Consider the following 21,727-nt stretch of genomic DNA (forward strand, 5'->3'; position numbering starts at 1 on the left):
AGGACCTGTTCTTAGAGGCCAATGCCTACTAAATCTGGGAGGCTGCACCTGCAGGAAATCTTCAACAGTTTGCATAGATTTAGCTTTTTCCTCCATCTTTTTAAGTACTTCTTCTGCTTTGCTGCCAAACAGGCGGTCTTGGTTTAAGGGGGCATCCAGCAATTTAGCTTTAACATGATCTGGCAAAGATTGCTCCTTAAGCCAAGCATGCCTTCTAAGTACAGACCCAGTGACAGCAGCCCTGCAAGATGCCTGTAATGAATCAATACCACATTGCAAAGTATGTTTTCCAACTTGTTCAGCAGAATGCATTAAATCCTGTAAATCTTTATTTTCAGCACCATCAGGAATCAATATCATTTTCTGTTTAAGTAATCCATAAATATGCTGCTGATACATGAAACTGGCAGTTTAAGGCCATAACGGCCAAGGTTGCAGAAGTGTATACCTTCTTACCCCATCTATCCAGCACCATGGAATCTCTATCAGAGGAGGTAGGATTTTTGACAGTAGTAGCCTTAGTGCCCTTGGGTCCCTGTGAAATGGTCTCAGGATCCGCAGTAGGATTTTTAAAGAGGAACTTAGGAGAGTCAGGATAGTACAGTTGTGTACCTACCATAAATGTAGATGTTCGAGTGTATTCACAGTTGCAGTCATTACACTTGGGTTATCCTGCTGGCAGGCTACCCGCAGTCAGCCAGAGTTCCAAAGTCTAGGTCTGGCGTCAGTTGCTGTCGCCTCTTCCCTGATGTCAGTATGCCAGGGGTATAAAAGATGCAACCGACGCCATTTTCTTCAGTTTTTCTTGCCCCAGATGTCAGGTGCCCCAAATAGGAAGGCTGAAAAAAAAATAATGCCAAAAAGCATGCATGTACTAAAATAAACATTCCTTCATCTACAAGCAAATACACCACATAGGTATATTGAGTTGAGAAGTACAGAAAAGTCCCAGCAATGAAAAGGGGGATGGTGGGTGGGTAACCTGGACTGCAACAGTGAATACACTTGAACATTAACATTTATGGTAGGTACACAACTGTACTATGTTCATCGTGTTTCACTGTTGCAGTCATTATACTTGGGTTGAATCCCAAAGCTGAGGTTGGGTGGCTGGGCCTAAACAGGATTAGGAGAGGCTACCAGGCCCTGCAGAACTGCAGTGGCAAAGCCTGCTCTGGATTTAGAGTATAGAGGTAAGTTGTAGTGCTTGGTGAAAGTGTGCACTGAACTCCAGGTTGCAGCCTCTAAAATGTCTTTGGTTGGTACTCCTCTGAGGAAGGCTGCTGAAGTGGCTGCTGCTCTGGTTGAATGTGGCCTAATGCCCTTAGGCACTGGCTTGCCATGTTGTGAATAGCAGAAACGAATGCAGTGTCCTATCCATTTTGAAATAGTCTGCTTTGAGATAGGCTTTCCTTGTGATCTTGGAGCATAAGCTACAAACAGTTGCTCAGTTTTTCTGAAAGCTTTTGTTTTGTCCAAGTAGAATCATAGCTGTCTGTGTATGTACAAAGCACGCAGAGGTCTCTCCCCTTTATTCTGGGGATTTGGATAGAAAGTTGGCAAATTAATGGTTTGGTTAAGAGCCACACTGGAAACCACCTTTGGCATAAATGTTGGGTTTGTCCTTAGAGAGACCCTGTCCTGGGGAAAAATGATGAAAGGTTCCGCTGCCGTTAATGCCTGTAACTCTGAGACTCTTCTTGCTGAAGTTATTGCTAGGAGCAGAGCAGTTTTCCATGATAAGAATTTTATATCAGCAGTGTTGGCTGGCTAAAAAGGAGGCAGTGTGAGCATTTCTAAAACAAAATTGAGGTCCCAAGTAGGAATTGGTGCTCTCCTTGGGGGTCTTATGTTTTTTGCCCCTCTGAGGTACTGTCTTAGTAGTGGATGTGAAAAAATAGGAGGTTCCGTATTGTAATGAGCTGAAATGGCAGAGGCATGGATCTTAATAGATGAGAAGGATATGCCTTTGTCCAGCATCTCAGTTAGGTATTGTAAAATCTGAGGTATATTTGGAACAAGTGGTTCGAGCCCTTGTGCCTGTTTCCAAGCACAGCATCTCTTCCATTTTTCTGCATAAGATTTCCTAGTGCTGGGCCTCCTGGCTTCTAAAATTACATCCATAACAGCTTTAGAAAGAGGTGTGGTCTGAGTGGCTATATTATCTGCCATGCAGCCAGATTTAAGGTTCTGAGTTGACTGTGCAGAATTTGATTGTTTTGTTGAGTCAGAAGATGAGGAATTTGAGGTAAAGGCCAGGCTGGGCCTTGAGACAAGCTCTTTAGGATTGGGTACCAGTGCTAGCGTGGCCAGTCTGGGGCAATCAGGATCATTTTTGGCAACTCTTATCTGACTTTTAGGAGCACCTTGGGAAGAAGAGGCAGTGGAGGGAAGGCATAAACTGTCAGGGTTTTCCAGCTGAATGATAGAGCATCCACTTTCCATGCTTGTGAGTGATAGGTTCTTGTGCAGAATTTCTGTAGTTGGCAGTTGTGAGGGGAGGCAAAAAGATCTATGTCTGGGCATCCCCATTTTCTTGTTACCATGCTGAAGACCTGTGGATTTAGTTTCCATTCATGAGGATCCATGAGATTTCTGCTTAGTTCATCTGCCAGTGTATTTTTCATTCCTGGCAGGAATTGTGCCTGCAGATGTACTTGAAAGGTCAGTGCTGTGTTCCACAAAGTCATGGCTTGCCTGCAGGGCAGGAATGGGTGCCCCCTTGCTGGTTTATGTACCGTCTTTAGTAATAGTTGTCCTGGATGTAGTAGGTCCTTGAAAGCTGTCAGGGCATTCTGTACTGCTAGCATCTCTTTTTGACTGATGTGAAGATGCATTTGTTCCTTGGGCCACGTGCCCTGAATACATTTTCCTGCCATGTGTGCCCCCCAGGAATAATCCGATGCATCCGTTGTTATTGTCTGCCTGGCTATGGGTAAGGTGAAAGGCTGTTCCTTGTTATGGTGACAGGCCCGGGACCACCATTGAAACTCCTGTTGTAGGCAGGGAATTAAAGTTACTATTGTTTCCAGGCTGTGGCAATGTTGAGTCTAAACACTTTTTTGATACCATTGTAGTTTCCTCATATGCAGTCTTGCATATGGAATTAGTAGAATGCAGGATGCCATGAAGCCCAGGGCCTGCAGAATTTTTCTTGCAGGGAGCTGGGTCTTTGTTGCCATCATTTGAAAGTAATGAGTCAGTTGCCTTTGCTTGTCTGGCATGAGATAAGCCATCTGGGTAGTTGTATTTAAGCTTGCACCCAGGAATATCATCTCTTGAAAGGGCACTAGTTTTGATTTATTTTCATTTACTGTGTACCCTAGGCAAATTAGTAATCTTTTTACAAACGCCAGATGTTTTAGAAGAATGTCCTTGCTCTCTGCTTGAATAAGGCAGTCGTCCAAGTAGGGATATATTTGAATTCCTCTTTGTCTGCAAAATGCAATTACTGGTGCCAGGCATTTTGTGAAGACCCTGGGCGCAGTAGATAAGCCAAAGGGCAGTGCAGAGAATTGGTAATGCATTGAGCCTGCTATGAATCTGAGGTATCTTCTGCAAGATTGTCTGATTGGGACATGCAGGTATGCCTCCTTGAGGTCCAAAGTAACTAGCCAAGCCTTCTTGCCCAGCATGGGTAGAAGTTGCTGCAGTGTTAACATTTTGAATTTTGGAACATCCAGGAAAGTATTTAGGATTGACAAGTCCAGTATTGGTCTCCAGGCTTTGTCCTTTCTGGGTACTAGGAAAAGTCTTGAGTAAAATCCTTGCCCCTGTTCTTGTTGTGGTACTCTTTGAATAGCTCCCATGTCCATGAGAGCAGCAATTTGCTTTTGTGCCTCTGACCATTGGTTTTGTGGCTGGTCCGGCATACCTTTTGATTTTGGAAGGGTGTGAAAGTTGAACCTGTAACCCTGAGAAACAACATTCAGTACCCATTTGTCCTGGGTGATTATGTGCCAATTTTGTGAGAAAAGTGCTAGCTTTCCCCCTAGGGGTGCTGCCAAAAGGTAAGTGCTTGGCATTTGTAGAGGGAAGTCATTGGGACTGTTTCCTATAAGGTTGTGATTTGTCTTCTTCTCCTTTGGGGGCTGAAGCACCCCATTGTTTATGTCTGTAGAAGCGTTGGGGCTGAGATCTGCCTCTTGGGCATCTGTATCTGCCTCTTTGTGGCCTGTCTGACACCGGAAAGGACCAATTTTTTGAAGGCCAGTTTCTGCTAAACCTAGGTGGTTGAATCTGTAAGAAATCCTTTACTATCTGCATTGATTTTGCTTTATCCTCCATTTTCTTTAACACCTCTTCTGCCTTAACACCAAACAAAGTATCATGCTGTAGCGGAGCATCCAATAATTTTACTTTAACATGTTCAGATAAACTTTGTTCTTTCAATCAAGCATGCCTTCGAATGATAGAGCCTGTTACTGCGGCTCTGCAAGAAGCCTCTAATGAATCAAAACCGCATTGCAGAGTATGCTTTCCCACTTGTTCAGCTGCATGCAATAAATCCTGCATTTCCTTACTGTCAGAACTTTCTGAGTTTGTAAGCATTTTCTGTTTTAACAAAGACATGAGGTACTGTTGATATTTAAGCATGTGAAACTGGCAGTTTAAAGCCCTTACAGCTAAAGTAGCAGAGGTGTAAACTTTTTCCCCCATCTATCCAGAGCTCTGGAATCCCTATCAGAGGGGACAGGGTTTTTAGCAGTGGAAGCCTTAACCCCTTTGGGACCCTGAGAAATTGTTTCAGGGTCAGCAGCAGGGTTTTTATACAGAAATTTATGAGAATCTGGGACCCTGTAGTACCTGTATGGCTTGACTGGTGTAGGGGGTAAAGAATCAGGAGACAGACTGGATTCAGAAAAAACATCATCAACAATATCAAGCACAGGGGGGATAGCCAGGGGCCTGTGCTGAGGCAATAAAAGAAAGTCTCTGAGCCTTTTCTTGGATTCTGAATAATCCTGGCTCTCCCAATGGAAATGCTCCCTCATGGTGTGCAAGGTTTCCCCAAAAGAATAATCCTCAGGCAGAGAGGCTGAAGGTATAGATTCTTCTGCATCAGAGTCCTCATAGGGAGGGAGAGAATATCCCTGATCTGAAGAGGAATCAGAGGAAATAGAAACCTGGTCAGAGGAATCATAGTCAGTATCTTGCCTAGGCCTTTTATCAGGAGGGGGATGGGAACCCCTGATCAAAGTAATTAAGTCTTCGGCCATTTTAAGCATCTGTTTCTTTGGCATGGATGACTGTCCAGGAGAATGCTGTACTTGTTTCCTTGTCTTTAATGGAGTTTTTGACTTTGTCTTGACTGCTGTAGTGGACTTAATAGTAAGCTGTGAAGGTCTGAAAACACCCTCAGAAGCCGATGCCTGCTCAGCAGCTCCGGACCCATCTGAGGGAATAGTTTCCGCAGGCCCAATACCTTGAGTTTCCAGAGGCCTAGGTGTCTCCACGTGGGAGTCGGATATGGCCTGTGACTCTGAGGTAGTGGGTGTCAGGGGCTGCGAAAGCGCCTCACTGAGAACCGGCGAACCGGCGACTGGCCTAGAAGAGGTTTCATCATTGGTTTTGGACCTTGGATGCCTGTCCCTTTCCTTGTCTTTGCGTTTTTTATGAAATCCGGTCATCAGTTGTTCCGATGGCATTATGTAGTTAAGCCATCGGCCAAAGTAATGTAAAGCAAAATCAAACCAACGCTTAATAGTGCATTTGTTGAATCTAGCACAAAACCGACAACTAGTAACGTCGTGATCAGGGCCTACGCATGGAATACAGTAAGAGTGAAAGTCCTTATGAAGTATTGGCTTCCCACAAGAAATACAATTGTTAACTTTTACTGACATCGGTCTGGAGCAGGAAAATGTTTTCCCAACGGGGTACTTAGCTTTATTGAAGACTTCGGTTCTGAAACTCGATTTCGAAAATCTCAGGAGTCGGCCGACCGGCACTTGTGAACTGCTTTTGCTTCGGGCACTGCGCGGCACGAAAGACTGAAGAAAATGGCGTCAGTTGCATCTTTTATACCCCTGGCGCACTGACGTCAGGGAAGAGGCGACAGCAACCGATGCCGGACCTAAACTTTGGAACTCTGGCCAACTGCGGGTAGCCTGCCAGCAGGATAACCCAAGTGTAATGACTGCAACAGTGAAACATGATGAACATCTCTGTAATACCTATCAGGTTTTCTGGGAGCAGGAGGTAAAGAGTCAGGGGCCAAGCTAGATTCCAAGAAGGCATCATCAACAATGTCTAGTACAGGGGGGATAGCTAAAGGCATGTGTTGGGGCAGGAGTAAGAAATCCCTAAGCCTCTTTTTAGAGTCACAGTAATCCTGGCTTTCCCATGCTCCCTAAGAGTATGCAAGGTTTCACCAAAAGAGAAATCCTCTGGAGGGAAGCAGAGGGAATGGAGTCCTCTGCATCAGAATCCTAATAGGTAGATAAGGGTAAATTCTGATCATCAGAGGAAACAGAAATTTCAGTGTCTTGATCAGAAGAATCATAAGAAAACTCAGTCCTAGGTCTCTTAGAGGGGGAAGGGTGGCTTCCCCTGATTAGAGTAATAAGGTCTTCAGCCATTCTTATTTGTTTTTTAGGCATAGAGGCCTGACCATGCGGTCTGGGCATCAGTTTTCTAGGCATGGATCGAGTTTTAGGCCTTGAAGAAGAAGATGGCATTGGTTTAATATGCAAGTCAGTAGGCCTGAATACACCCTCAGAAGTCGGTGCCTGCACAGCGGCTCCAGACCCATCCAAGGTAGAGACATCTGCAGGTTCCACAGTTGAAGAAGCATCTTACGGCATATTGGACTCCAAATGGGTCTCAGTAGAGGCCTGCGAATCTGAAGTAGTGGGTATCAGGGGCTGCAAAAACACCTCACTGAGTACCGGTGAACTGGCGACTAACTTAGGAGAAGCGTCGTCAGCAGATTTGGACCGATGCGGTCTGTCTCTGTCTTTATCTTTGTGCTTTTTCGGAATGTCGGTAGTTGGGTGGCTTACCGAAGCCATTTCTGGATAATTGAACAGAGTACCAAAATATTTAGAAGCGTAAATAAACCGGCGACGAATAATTTGTTATTTAAATAAGGCAAAAAACCGACAGCAGGGTACGTCGTGGTCTGGGCCTAAGCAAGGAATGCAGTACGAATGAAAATCTTTATGAGGTATTTGCTTTCCACAAGAAATACAATTATTAACTTTTACTGACATCGGTTTAGAGCAAGAAAAAGTTTCTCCAATGGAGTACTTAGCTTAGTTGAAGACTTCCGTTCTGAAACTCGAAAACGAAAATTTCAGGAGACGGCCGACTGGCACTTGTGAACTGCTTCTGCTTCAGGCACCGCACAGCAAGAAAGACTGATAAAATGGCGTCGGCTGCATGCTTTATACCCCTGACTACCTGACGCCATGGAAGATGAGACAGCAATCGACGCAGGACCCAAGACTTTGATAATCAGACCAACTGAGGGCTACTGCAAGCAGATAACCCAAATGTGATGACTGCAACAGTGAAACACGAAGAACATCCAGTGTTCTACAAGGTGGAAAGATGGGTAGAAGGAAGATGTGTCACTACACAGAGGAGGTTCTTCTATGAGATTACAGCATGCCCATCTCCTGAAGTCGAGCTCAGCACTGGTAGTCTACTATGAAAAAAGTACAGTTGTGTACACTTATCATAAATGTAGATGTTCATGTGTATTCACTGTTGCAGTCATCACACTTGGATCATCTGCCTGCAAGTAGCCCTCAGTTGGCCCGAATACCTCAGTCTTGGGATTTCTGCATTGGATGCTGTCGCCTCTTCCATGATGTCAGGTCATCAGGGGTACAAAACAGGCAGCCAATGTCATTACATCAGTTTTTCTTGACCCAAATGTCAGGAGCCCCCCAAATAAGAAGCTAGTATATGGTGTGGAACACCACCTGTAATAACTAAATACCACTGCCATTAAAAATGGCCATAGAGAGAAGGGATAGAAGGACAGAGAAAACCAGGGGGCTGGAGGGAGGGAAACCAGGACTGCAACAGTACACTTGAAAATCTACATTTATGGTAAATGTACATAACTGCACTATGTGCTTCGTGTTTCCCTGTTGTAGTCATCACACTTAGGTTCATAGGTTTATACTAGGCTATCTGCCCGAGGGCATTTAGCCTAAGCTGCTTTTGTTTGTGCAGGGCGCCCTTTGGTATATGAACCCATTAGATTTCTCTTGAACAAGGCCAGCGGGTGCTGCTGCCTCACACATACCGGGATTTTGTTCCCACAGCATAGGAGTCTTTGTGATGAATCTATCCCCCTCCAGCCACTATAATTAGCCGAGGTCGAGGTTTTAAGTCTCCTCCCTCTTTGCTCTGACGGATCTTATGTCAGGCTGGAGTCACCTCTGAGCAGCGAATGTAGCTGAATAGAGCTGAAGTTCTTCTTTCAGTCCATATATGGGACAGATTTTTTTATCCTTTCCTGTGAGGAACTTTTGTGGCCTCTCCAGCTGCTGCAAGTGTCGGGTCAGATACATTCTGAATGGGGCATTGTACTCAATCATGATTGGTCGATGAGTATGAGAAAGAGCTAAACTATGCAACTCTATAGATGTGAATCCCTTGATAGGGTGGGCAACCAATGGTGGAGCAAGAAACTACTACTATGGCTACATGGGTGTCGAATGAGGTCACAATCCAACCTGTCTACCAAGGTCCCTAACTTCTTCTGTGCTCTGTGGATTTGCACCTGTATGGTAGCTAGGGGCCTTGTTTTTTGATATGATGTATTTGGCCTTGGCATTTTTTTTATTTTTTGGTTGAAGGCTCCACCAGTTATCCGTTTTCTGATGTTTTCGTGAGGATATCTGTGTGATGTGTGTGTTTAAACTTTGCAGTTTGCAGTCAAGCCCAGTTTCGCTTCATTTGTCACCTGTGTCCTTGTGTACTTTGGAGTGTGCTTGAGTGGTGGGGAAACAAGAGTGGAACCAGGACTGAACCCTGTGTGACACCCTTAGGGTCAGACATGGTGCCAGCAACTCTCAGCCCTGCTGGGTGCACCTCCAGCCACTAAGCTTTGCCATCTTTCAATGATTGATGTATGGGTTAAACATTTAAGCTGATTTTGATTGATTCCAGGTTGTGGTGTGGGGTATTGCCAGATGGGGTTTGCTGGTGAGCCTTTTGAAAAAGTCAACCCTTGGACCTCAACTGTGTTGAATTGTTTGGGAAGTTTAAAAAGTCAATTAGAACGATCTGCCGGGTCGGTGGAGGCACCGCCTTTTATGAGTGGGGACCACTGTCAACGCAGTGCCCACTCCCCTGTGGTATGTGAGAGTTAAACAGCTCTGATCCTGGCTAGCTGTCCTATTTAATTCCTTTTTTTGTCCCTCGCTGAACAGCGACACCATCAGTCCCATGGATCAGGTGTTGGATCTTTTGTAGTTTTTGCTCTTTAGCGAGAGAATGTTCACTGGGCGCTAATTTGGTGTATGGGGCTACAATCAGCTTGGAGGAGATATCTCCCTTTGAACCTGTCAGCCAGTATGCACTATGTCCTATAAGTCAGCAAATCTTCACACAGTTTGAACTAGTTCTGAGCATATCTGCATTTCTTCCTGGTTCTGTTCTAAGGCTGAAGGTTTCCTCCTGTACTTCTTTTTATTTTTCTTTAGCTTTCTTCTTTCAGTTTGCTTTGGATGATTTTATGGAGAGCTTTTTTTTTTTTTACTTGTAAGGTGTCAGGTGTTTTACCTTTTATTTCTATCTTGTTGTAGCTTCCTTCCTTTTGTTGTTTTGTTTTGTTTATGGTGGGGTCCCACTGGACACACGCTGGACTTGGCTTTGGTCTTTTTTGTTTTTTTTCTTGATTGCCCTTATCCATGCAGTCTTGTAGGTGCTTGTAGGAGTTTGTAAGGCATTTGTGGTGGTCACTGCATTTGGCTACTGGGGGGGCAAAGGAGACCACACTCTTCTCTTTAGAAGTGTCAGCTGTTTTGAGAAGTTCTTTCTTACTGTGGTCTTTTATATTTCAGGTGGGGTGGGATGAGGACCTCCAGCGAGATTAGTTGTGATCTGATCTCTCCGATGCATCGTGCATTGCCACCAATCTTGAGGTGTGGGTGTCCTTGATGAATATGGATACCCCAACTTGGGTTGACTCCCAAAGCTGAGGAAGGGTGGAGGCAGTCAAGAAGTGTTAAGGCTGGTTAGCAGGCCTTGTAAGACTGCTGTAGCAAATCCAGCTCTGGATTTAGAAAAAATAGGTAAGTGGTAATGCTTGGTGAAGGTTTGTACAGAACTCCAGGTTGCAGCTTGCAGAATGTCCATGGTAGGGACTCCCTTGAGAAATGCTGCAGAGGTGGAAGTAGCCCTAGTGGAATGTGTTCTGATCCCCGTGGGGTAGGTTTCCATGGTGCTTGTAGCAGAAATGGATGCAGTGTGTTATCCATTTGGAAATGGTTTACTTTTAAATAGTCTTGCCCTCTGCCCCTGTAGCAAAGTTGACTAGTAGCTGGTTAGATTTTCTGAAAGGTTTAGTCCTGTCAAGGTAGAACCTGAGCAATCTGTGCACATCCAAGGAGTGCAGGATCCTTTCCCCTTTATTCTGAGGATTAGGGAAGAAGGTTGGTAAATGGATGGATTGGTTTTAAGCCACACTGGACACCACCACAGGCATAAAGGACGGGTTAGTCCTGAGGGAAACCCTGTCAGCATGGAAAATCATGAAGAGTTCCACAGCCATTAGTGCCTGTAACTCAGACACTCTTCTTGCTGAAGTTATGGCTAAAAGCAAGGCTATTTTCCAAGAGAGGAATTTTATCTCTGCTGAAGCAGCAGGTTCAAAAGGGGAAAGTGTGAGCTTTTCCAGTACAAAGTTAAGGTCCGAGGCAGGGGTGGGTGCTCTCCTAGGAGGCCTTAAGTTGTTAGCTCCTCTCAGGAACTGTTTGATGAGAGGCTGAGAAAATAAAGGTGGCTCAGTATTATAATGAGCTGAGATGGCAGAAGCGTGAATCTTAATGGAGGAGAAGGATAGGCCTCTGTGGAGTAGCTCTGCTAGGTAATCCAGGATTTGAGGTAAGGAGGGCACTGCTGTGTCCTTTCCTTGAGACTGATTCCAAGAACAATACATTTCCACTTTTCTGCATAGGATTTCCTAGTACTAGGCCTTCTGTCCTCAAGAATGATGTCCAGCACCTGTTTGCTGAGGGTTGCTGGTGGTGTATTCAGAGGATAAGCCAGGCTGCAAGGTTTAGGGTTTGCAACTGTGGATGCAAAATCTGTCCCTCCTGCTGAGACAGCAGGGAAGGTGTCTGGTGAAGGTGCCAGGGTGGCACTGTTGTCAGACTGCGTAAGAGTGGGTACCAGTGCTGGGGTGGCCAGTCTGGGGCAATAAGAATTGCCCTTGGCCTGTCCTGTTTGACCTTCAGTAGTACTTTTGAGAGGAGGGGCAGAGGGGGAAAGGCATAAATTGAGAGGTTTTCCCATTTGAAGGATAGGGAATCCACCTTCCAGGCCCTGCTGTGAGGGTTTCTGGTGCAAAATTTGCTCAACTGGTGGTTCTTCTGGGAGGAGGCAAAAGTGTCCCCCACTGCTGGATTAGAAGGTTGAAGGTGTTGGGCTCCAGTTTCCACTCATGTGGCTCTAGGAGATTTCTGCTTAAGTTGTCTGCCAGTGAATTTTGTTTGCCTGGCAGGAACTGACCTTGTAGATGCACTTGGTTGCTCGAAGCTGTGTTCCACAGGGTCATGGCTAACCTGCAGAGTGGGTAAGAATGGTTCCCCCCACTGCTTGTTTGTCCTGGAAGGATTAGGTATTTGAAGGCTGTCAGAGCATTCTTTACAGCTAGCATCTCTTTTTGATTAATGTGCAGGAGAATTTGTCCTGGGCTCCACTTGCCCTGAATGCATTTGCCTGCCATATGAGCCCCCCCATGCATAGTCTGATGCATCTGTTGTCAGGGCTTGGGCAGTGAGGAGTTGAGTGAAAGGCAGTCCCTTGTTGTGGTTGCATGCTTCTGCCCACCAACGGAACTCTGCCCTTAGACAAGGTATGATAGGAATGACTGTTTCCAGGTCCTGACAATGTTGGCCCCAAAGACTTTTTAAATACAACCAGTCTTGCATATGGAATTCGCAGAATGCATGAGGCCATGAATCCTAGGGCTTGCAGTATTTTCCTTGCAGATAGCTGGGTTTTGGTGGCCATTTGTTTGAAGTAATTGGTCAAATAGACCTGTTTTTCTGGAGTGAGAAATGCCATCTGAGAAGTTGTGTTCAAGCTTGCTCCCAGGAATACAATTTTCTGACTGGGCACCAGTTGTGATTTCTTTTCGTTAATGGTGTACCCCAATGAAGGTAGGAGTCTTTACAAATGCCAGGTGGTGAAGCAGCAATTCCTGACTGTCCATCTGAATCAGGCAATCGTCCAACTATGTGAAAATTTGGATATTTCTCTGCCTGCCGTATGCAATGGCTGGAGCCAGGCACTTTGTGAATACTGTGGGCGAAGTAGATAAGCCAAAAGTGCAGAGAATTGATAGTGCATAGAGCCTGCCCTGAAGTGTAAATATTTCCTGCAAGACACCCTTATGGGGATGTGCAGATAAGCTTCTTTTAAGTCTAGGGTAACTAGCCAGGCATCCTTGGCTAGCCTAGGGAGAAGCTGTTGCAGGGCATTTTGAATTCTGGGACCACCAGAAAGGTGCTGAGAATTGATATGGTCACCAAGAGACCTCTTTTCTGGGCACCAGGAACAGTCTGGAGTAAAAACCCTGTCCCTTCTGTTCTACTGGAACAGGCTGAATATCCCTGATATTGAGCAGGGAAAGTATTTGCTTTTGAGCATCTGCCTACTGGTTTGGAGGAAGTTCTAGGAACCCGCTTGGGTTGGCAGTGAATGGAAGTAGAATCTGTACCCCTGGGATACAATGTTTAGGACCCATCAGTCCTGAGTAATGGACATCCAGTTTTTTGCATGAAGGGCAGGTTTTCCTCCTAGGAGCACAAGTAATTGGGCAGGGCTGGAAAGGATAACTGAAAAGTCATTGTGAACTTTTTCCATAAGGGGGTGGCTTACGACTCCCTGTTTGTGAGAGGGGGGGGCACTCCATTGATTAGATCTCTGCATACCCTGAGACTGTAGTCTGGGTGGTCTGTTTCCCCTGGGTTTGGACTGAGAAGGCCTGGAAGGGGCTGGAAAGGACCAATTTTTAGAAGGCCAATGCCTACTGAATCTAGGTGGCTGCAATTGTAAGAATTCTTTAACAGCTGCATAGATTTAGCTTTTTCTTCCATCTTTTTAAGAACCTCTTCTGATTTGGTGACAAACAAACAGTCCTTATTTAAAGGAGCATCTAGTAATTTTGATTTGACATGATTTGCCAAGGTTTGTTCCTTCAGCCAAGCATGCTTTCTCAGTACAGACCTAGTGACTGCAACCCTGCAAGATGCTTCTAGAGCATCAACGCCACACTGCAAAGTATGCTTACTAACTTGGTTTGCAGAATGCATTAACTCTTGTAATTTTTTATTTTTTGCACAATCAGGAAGTAACACCATTTTTTGTTGAATTAGTTCCATAACATGTTGCTGGTATTTCAACATGTGACACTGGCAATTCAATGCCCTGATGGCAAGAGTTGCAGAGTTATATACCTTCTTACCCCATCTGTCTAAAGCTTTGGAATCCCTCTCTGAAAGGGTAGGGTTTTTGGCTGTAGTAGCCTTAATACCTTTAGATCCCTGAGAAATGGTCTCTGGATCCGCAGTAGGATTCTTAAAGAGAAATTTGTGAGAATCAGGTACTCTGTAGTACCTGTCAGGTTTTCTAGAGGCCGGTGGTAAAGTGTCTGGAGTAAGACTGGATTCCATGAAGACATCATCTACAACATCCAGGACAGGTGGTATAGCTAGAGGCCTGTGCTGAGGCAACTCTAAAAATTCTCCGAGTCTCTTTTTGGACTGAGTGTAGTCCTGGCATTCCCAGCAGAAATGCTCTCTCAAAGTATGCAAGGTTTCACCAAAATAAAAATCCTCTGGAGGGGAGGCAGAGGGAATGGATTCCTCTGCCTCTGAATCCTCATAGGTTAATAAGGGTATGTCCTGGTAATCAGAAGGGTCAGAGTCATCGGACTCCTGGTCTGTACTCAGAATGAAACTCAGTTCTTTGTCTCTTAGCAGGGGAAGGCTGGCTTCCCCTAATTAGGATAAAAAGGTCTTGAGCCATTCTAAGCATTTGTTTTTGTGGCTTGGGAGCTTGAGCATGTGCTTTGGTCTTTGGTTTTCTAGGCATAGTGCGTACTGTGGGCCTGAGAAACTCGGTAGTTTTAGCTAAAAACAAAGTTGTCAGTTTAATTCGAACATCGGTAGGTCTGAATATACTCTCAGAAGCCGGTGCCTGCACAGTGGCTCCGGAGCCATCAAAGGTAGAGACATCCGCGGTACTACAGTCGAAGAAGCATTTTGCGACATACCGGACTCCGAATGGGTCTCAGCAGAGGCCTGCGAATCTGCAGAAGCAGGCATCAGGGGCAGCAAAGGCGCTTCACTGAGTACCGGCGGACTGGTGACTAGCTTAACGGAAACGTCATCGGCAGTTTAGGACCTATGCGGTCTGTCTCTGTCTTTATCTTTATGTTTTTTCAGAAGATCGGTAGTAGGATGGCTATCGAAGCCATTTCAGAATATGGAGAAAGTACAGTTGTGTACACTTACCATAAATGTAGATGTTCAAGTGTATTCACTGTTGCAATCATCACATTTGGGTTATCTGCTTGCAGTAGCCTTCAGTTGGCCTGATTAACAAAGTCTTGGGTCCTGCATCAGTTGCTGTCTCTTTTTCCGTGATGTCAGGTTAGCAGGGGTATAAAACATGCAGCTGATGCCATTACATCAGTTTTTCTTGCCCCAGATGTCAGGTGCACCCCTAAGGGGAAGTAATTAAATCTATAAATATATAAGGTTATACCTCCAATAAAAAAGCAAACACACCAAAAAGCTTTTAAGCATAATAAAGGAGAGTAGAGGTATAGCCAAAAGAAGTAAGGGGCCTGGAGGGTGGGTAACCAGGACTGCAACAGTGAATACACTTGAACATCTACATTTATGGTAATTGTACACAACTGTACTATGTTCTTTGTGTTTCACTGCTGCAGTCATCACATTTGGGTAGATTCCCAAAGCTAAGGATGGGAGGAGGAATTTAGATAGTATTAGGACCAGCAATAAGGCCCTGCAAGACTGCAGTGGCAAAGCCATCTCTGGATTTAGATAAAATTGGCTGATGGTAATGCTTGGTGAAAGTATGTACAGAACTCCAGGTAGCAGCTTCTAGGATGTCCTTGGTAGGGATGCCTCTGAGAAAGGCTGTAGAGGTAGATGCAGCCCTGGTAGAGTGGGGTCTGATCCCCTGTGGAATAGGTTTTCCATGGTGCTTATAACAGAAATGAATGCAATGGCCTATCCATTTAGAAATAGTTTGCTTTGAAAGAGCCTTCCCCTCTGCCCCTGCAGCAAATGCCACCAGCAAATGCCACCAGCAGTTGTTCAGATTTCCTTTGAGGTTTAGTCCTGTCCAAGTAGAATCTAAGTTGTCTGTGCACATCTAAGGACTGCAGTATCCATTCCCCTTTGTTATGTGGATTAAGAAAGAAGGTTGGCAGATGAATGGACTGATTAAGGACCACACTGAATACCACCTTGGGCATGAAAGAGGGATTGGTCCTGAGGGACACCCTGTCTGCATGAAAGATGATGAAAGGCTCCAGTGCCAGAAGGGCCTGTAATTCAGATACCCTTCTTGCTGAAGTGATTGCTAAGAGGAAAGCTGTTTTCCAAGAAAGGAATTTTAAATCTGCAGTAGCAGCTGGCTCGAAAGGAGGGAGAGTGAGTTTCTTCAATACAAAGTTAAGGTCCCAGGCTGGAGGTGGCGTTCTCCTGGGTGGTCTTACATTTTTGGCCCCTCTGAGAAACTGCTTGAGCAGTGGATGGGAGAAGAGGGGAGGTTCTGTGTTATAATGAGCTGAAATGGCTGAGGTGTGAATTTTGATAGAGGAGAAAGACAGGCCCCTTGTGAAGCATCTCAGTTAAGTATTGTAAAATCTGAGGTAAATTGGGCACTGCTGTGCTCATCCCTTGAGATTGGTTCCAGGCACAGAATCTTTTCCATTTTTCAGCATAAGATTTCCTAGTACTAGGCCTCCTTGCCTCTAAGATGATATCCATCACTGGTTTACTGAGGGATGGTAAAGGAGAGATTAGGTAATTAGCCAGGCTGCTAGGTTCAGTGTTTGAAGCTGAGGGTGCAGAATCTAGCTCTCCTGCTGAGACAACAGGGTAGAAATCTGGGGTAGGTGCCATGGGGCCAACAGTGACGCACTGCGCAAGAGGGGGGTACCAGTGTTGGCATGGCCAGTCTGGTGCAATCAAAATCGTCCTTGGTTTGTCTTGTTTGATCTTTAGTAGTACTTTGGAGAGCAGAGGCAGAGGAGGAAAGGTATGAACTGATAGTTTTTTTCAGCTGAAGGACAAGGCATTCACTTTCCAAGCTTGTTTGTGGGAGTTTTTGTGCACAATTTGTCCAATTGACAGTTCTGGGGGGAGGCAAACAGTCTATATCTGGGCTCCCCCATTTGCTTGTCAACATGTTGAAAATCCTTGGTTCCAGTTTCCACTCGTGTGGGTCCATGAGGTTTTTGTTTAGTCCGTCTGCCAACGTATTTAGTTTTCCTGGCAGGAAATGAGCTTGTAGATGCACTTGGTAGCTCAAGGCTGTGTTCCACAATGACATGGCTAGTCTGCAGAGGGGGTAAGAATGTGTACCCCCCTGCTTGTTTATGTACCACATAATAGTGGTGTTGTCTGTCTTTACCATTAATTGTCCTGGAAGAATGTGGTCCTTGAAGGCTGTCAGAGCATTCTGTACAGCTAACATTTCTTTTTGATTGATATGCAGGTGCATTTGACTTGGGTTCCGTTTGCTCTGAATGCACTTCCCTGCCAGGTGAGCCCACCAGTCTGATGCGTATGTTGTTAGGGTTTGGGCGGCAGGGGGTAATGTGAATGGTAGTGCCTTGTTTTGGTGGCAGGCCTCTGCCCACCAAAGGAACTCTAGGCATAGGCAAGGTATGATAGGAATCATTGCTTCTAGATCCTGAGAATGTTGACATCATAGGCTTTTTAGATACCATTGTAGTTTCCTCATATGCAGTCTTGCATATGGAATTAGAAGAATGCAGGAGGCCATGAACCCCAAGGCTTGTAGTATTTGCCTTGCAGATAGCATGGTTTTGTGGCCACTTGTTTGAAGTAAGTAGTCAAATGAATTTGTTTCTTTGGCGAGAGGAAAGCCATCTGGGAAGTTGTATTCAAGCTTGCTCCCAAGAATATAGTTTGTTGACTGGGTTACCAGGTGTGATTTCTGTTTGCTTATGGTGTGCCCCAGACAAGTTAGCACCCTTTGTACAAAGGCCAGATGATTCAAAATATGTCCTGACTTTCTGTTTAAATTAGACAATCGTCCAGGTATGGGTATATTTGAATGTTTCTTTGCCTGCAAAATGCAATGACTGGAACTAGGCACTTTGTGAATACCATGGGTGCAGTAGGTAAGCCAAAGGGCAGGGCAGAGAACTGATAGTGCTTGCAGCCTGTTTAGAAGGGTAGGTATCTTCTGCAAGATTCCCTGATTGGGATGTGCAGGTATGCTTCCTTTAAATCTAGTGTTGCCAGCCAGGCATCTTTACCTAGCATAGGAAGCAACTGGTGAAGAGTCAGCATCTTGAATTTTGGAATCACCAAAAAGGTGTTTAGAGTAGATAGGTCCAGGATAGGATGCCATGAATTGTCTTTTCTGGGTACCAGAAAAAGTCTGGAGTAGAAACCATGTCCCTTTTCCTCTTCTGTACCAAATAAACAGCTCCTATGCTTAGGAGAGAAAGTACTTGCTTTGGGCCTCTGCCCACTGATTTGGGGGTAGATCTGACCAACCGCTTGATGTTGGTAACGTGTGGAAGTGAAATCTGTATCTTTGGGACACTACATTTAAAACCTATTTGTCCTGGGTAATGGGTTCCCAGTTCTTTGCATGAAGAGCAATCTTTCCCCCCAAAGGGGCGGTCAGTTGAGAAGTTTTAAAAAGAAGTCATCGAGACAGTTTATCATACAGGGGAGATTTATTACTCCCAGATTTGGAAGTGGCAGCCCCCCACTGTTTAGTCCTGTGTGTACCCTGGGACTGAAGCCTGGGTACACTGCTGGATCTGGGTTTGGACTGAGAAGGTCTGGAAGAGGCAGGAAAGGACCAGTTGTTGGAAGGCCAATGCCTACTAAACCTTGGAGGTTGTACTTGTAAGAAATCTTTAACAGTTTGCATAGATTTAGCCTTTTCCTCCATCTTTTTAAGAACTTCTTCTGCCTTGTTGCCAAACAGGCGGTCCTGATTTAAGGGTGCATCCAGTAATTTTGCTTTAACATGATCTGGCAAGGATTGCTCCTCAAGACAAGCATGCCTTCTAAGTACAGACCCAATTTACAGCAGCCCTACAAGATGCCTCTAGTGAATCAAAACCACATTGAAAAGTATGTTTTCCAACTTGTTCAGCTGAATGCAGTAACTCCTGTAAATCCTTATTTTCAACACAATCAGGAATCAACATAATTTTCTGTTTAAGCAATCCAATAATATGCTGCTGATACTTTAACATATGAAACTGGCAGTTTAAGGCCCTAATGGCCAAAGTTGCAGAAGTGTATACCTTCTTACCCCATCTATCTAGTGCCCTAGAGTCTTTATCAGAGGGGGTAGGATTTTTGGCAGTAGTAGCTTTAATGCCCTTGGGTCCCTGTGAAATGGTCTCAGGATCCACAGTAGGATTTTTGAAAAGGAACTTGTGAGAGTCAGGGACCCTGTAATATCTATCAGGTTTTCTGGGAGCAGGGGGTAAAGAGTTAGGGGCCAAGCTAGATTCCGAAAAGGTATCATCAACAATGTCTAGTACAGGAGGTATGGCTAAAGGCCTGTGCTGGGGCAGGATTAAGAAATCCCTAAGCCTCTTTTTAGAATCTGAGAAATCCTGACTTTCCAAATGAAAATGCTCCCTGACGGCATGCAAGATTTCACCAAAAGAGAAATCCTCTGGGGGGATGCAAAGGGAATAGAGTCTTCAGCATCAGAATCCTCATAGGTAGACAAGGGTAAATCCTGTTCATCAGAGGAAACAGAAAATTCAGAATCCTGGTCAGAAGTATCGTAAGCAAACTCAGTCCTAGGTCTCTTAGAGGGGGAAGGTTGGCTTCCCCTGATTAAAGTAATAAGGTCTTCAGCCATTCTTATCATTTGTTTTTTAGGCATAGAGGTCTGGCCATGTGGTCTGGGCATCAGTTTTCTAGGCATGGTTAGAGTTTTAGGCCTTGAAGAAGAAGATGGCATTGGTTTAATACGCATGTCAGTAGGTCTGAATACACCCTCAGAAGCCGGTGCTTGCACAGCGGCTCCGGACCCATCCAAGGTAGAGACATCCACAGGTTCCATAGTTGAAGTATCTCGCGGCATACCGGACTCCCAATGCGTCACAGTAGAGGCCTGCGAATCTGAAGTAGCAGGTATCAGTTGCTGCAAAAGCACCTCACTGAGGACCGGCAAACTGGCGACTGGCTTAGGAGAGGCATCATTGGCAGCTTTGGACCTCGGCGGCCTGTCTCTGTCTTTATCTTTGTGATTTTTTGGAATGTCGATAGTTGGATGGCTTACCGTAGACATATTGGGATAATTGAACCGAGCACCAAAATATTTAGAAGCGAAAATATACCGACGACGGATAGTTTGTGGTTTAAATAAGGCACAAAACCGACAGCGAGGTAAGTCATGGTCAGGGCCTAGGCAAGGAATACAGTACGAATGAAAATCTTTATGAGGTATTTGCTTTCCACAAGAAATGCAATAATTTACTTTTACTGACATCGGTTTAGAGCAAGAAAAAGTTTCCCCAGCGGGGTACTTAGCTTTTAGTTGAAGACTTCGGTTCTGAAACTCGAAAATGAAAATTTCAGGAGTCGGTCGACCGGCACTTGCGAACTGCTTCTGCTTCGGGCACTGCACGGCAAGAAAGACTGATGTAATGGTGTCGGCTGCATGTTTTATACCCCTGATGACCTGACGGCATGGAAGAAGAGACAGCAACCGACGCAGGACCCAAGACTTTGTTAATCAGGCCGACAGAGGGCTACTGCAAGCAGATAACCCAAATGAGATGACTGCAACAGTGAAACACGAAGAACATTGAGAGCGAAAGAATTTAGTGACAAAGATAGCCCGACGACGAATTGTTCGGGCATTAAACAAGGCACAAAACCGACAGAGAGGGACTTAGTGGTCTGGGCCTAAACAGGTGATGCAGTAAGAATGAAAATCTCTGTGAGGTATTTGCTTTCCACAGGCAAGACAATTGTAAACTTTTTCTGACATAGGTTAGTGCAAGAAAAAAGGATCCCCAATGGGGTACTTAGCTTTAGAAGACTTCAGATTTGAAACTTGAAAAATGAAAATTTCAGGTAGCGGCCGACTGGCACTTGCAAACTGCTTCTGCTTCGGGCTCCTTCTCTGCAAGAAAGACTGGGATAATGGCGTCAGCTGCCTGTTTTACACCCCTGATGACCTGATGTCATGGAAGAGGCAACAGCATCCGATGCATAAATCCCAAGACTCTGGTATTCGGGCCGACTGAGGGCTACCTGCAGGCAGATAACCCGAGTGTGATGACTGCAACAGTGAAACATGAAGAACATCAATATGACAGTTCTTCCCCTGGTTGCTTCCCACATCACAGAGTTTAGTGGCTTATACTTATAAATAATCTACAGATGTGGAACTGGAGGAGATGCATGTGTATGGCTCCCCCAAAAGGAAGACGCACCTGGTGTGGGTTACACTGCAGCAGTTGGAAATGCTGGAGAGCTGGCCTTACAGGAAGTCCTTATGTCAGTATTAGCAGTCTAAGAAAAAAATAGTAGAGTAATCAGAACTTAACAAAAACCCTGCTCAGTCACATCATGATTGTGAAAGAAAACTGAAAATATACCATTATGTAACTAACACACATGGTTCTATAAAATAGTACTGGGGTATAACACTAACAAAAAATGAAAAAAGAAAATGAACTCGAACAGCCTTCTGTCACTACTATGGATGATTGATTAATGTAAGTGACCTGTATCTAGCACCCACTTTCTTTTTTTCAGACAGTATCAACTTGCTCCCACTGAATATACATAAACTGGTAACACTTACTTCACTTCCATAAGGCCTCTTTATGCCATGTCGTGGAATCTGTTGGGCTTGTGGTGGGCCTGGATAACCATGCTGTGGCATTCGTTGTGTTCCATAAATGGTGTTTATTCCTGGAGGTCGGGAGGAGTTCATTCCCATTGGAGACATCCCTGAGGGTCCCATCACTCCACCTATGCCTGCAGAAGTCACTCCTCCTGACATCGTAGGTGGTCCACGTGGTCCAGAGTGGGACATGAACTGACTGTTGTATGGCTGTGAGGCACCCATCTGAAATTGGAAAAATACACACAAATAACTAACTAGCTTTGACAAAAAACATATTTCATTTTTTCTGGGAATGATTACAGATGTTCACAAAATCATTACAAACAATCCTTGAAGTGTGTCTTTAAAAATGAAACAGCCTCTGAAACAAATGCATTTAAATTCTGCAGTGGTACCTTATTAATCA

The 21,727-nt window shown here is 44.9% G+C and overlaps 1 protein-coding gene across 6 annotated transcripts in view; it reads right to left on the reverse strand.

Moving 5' to 3' along the window:
- ZMIZ2 (zinc finger MIZ-type containing 2) overlaps window positions 1-21,727 on the reverse strand; it is a 698,887-nt gene that overhangs the window by 185,699 nt on the left and 491,461 nt on the right. For all 6 annotated transcript variants that reach the window (XM_044084229.1, XM_044084228.1, XM_044084227.1 and 3 more), the window contains one exon: window positions 21,277-21,543. In XM_044084229.1, the coding sequence (XP_043940164.1) occupies window positions 21,277-21,543 (267 nt within the window). The remainder of the gene's footprint in view (window positions 1-21,276; window positions 21,544-21,727) is intronic.

Source organism: Protopterus annectens, chromosome 9.part0, assembly GCF_019279795.1.
Source record: "Protopterus annectens isolate FY-2018-M chromosome 9.part0, PAN1.0, whole genome shotgun sequence".
NCBI classification, from domain to species: Eukaryota; Metazoa; Chordata; order Ceratodontiformes; family Protopteridae; genus Protopterus; species Protopterus annectens.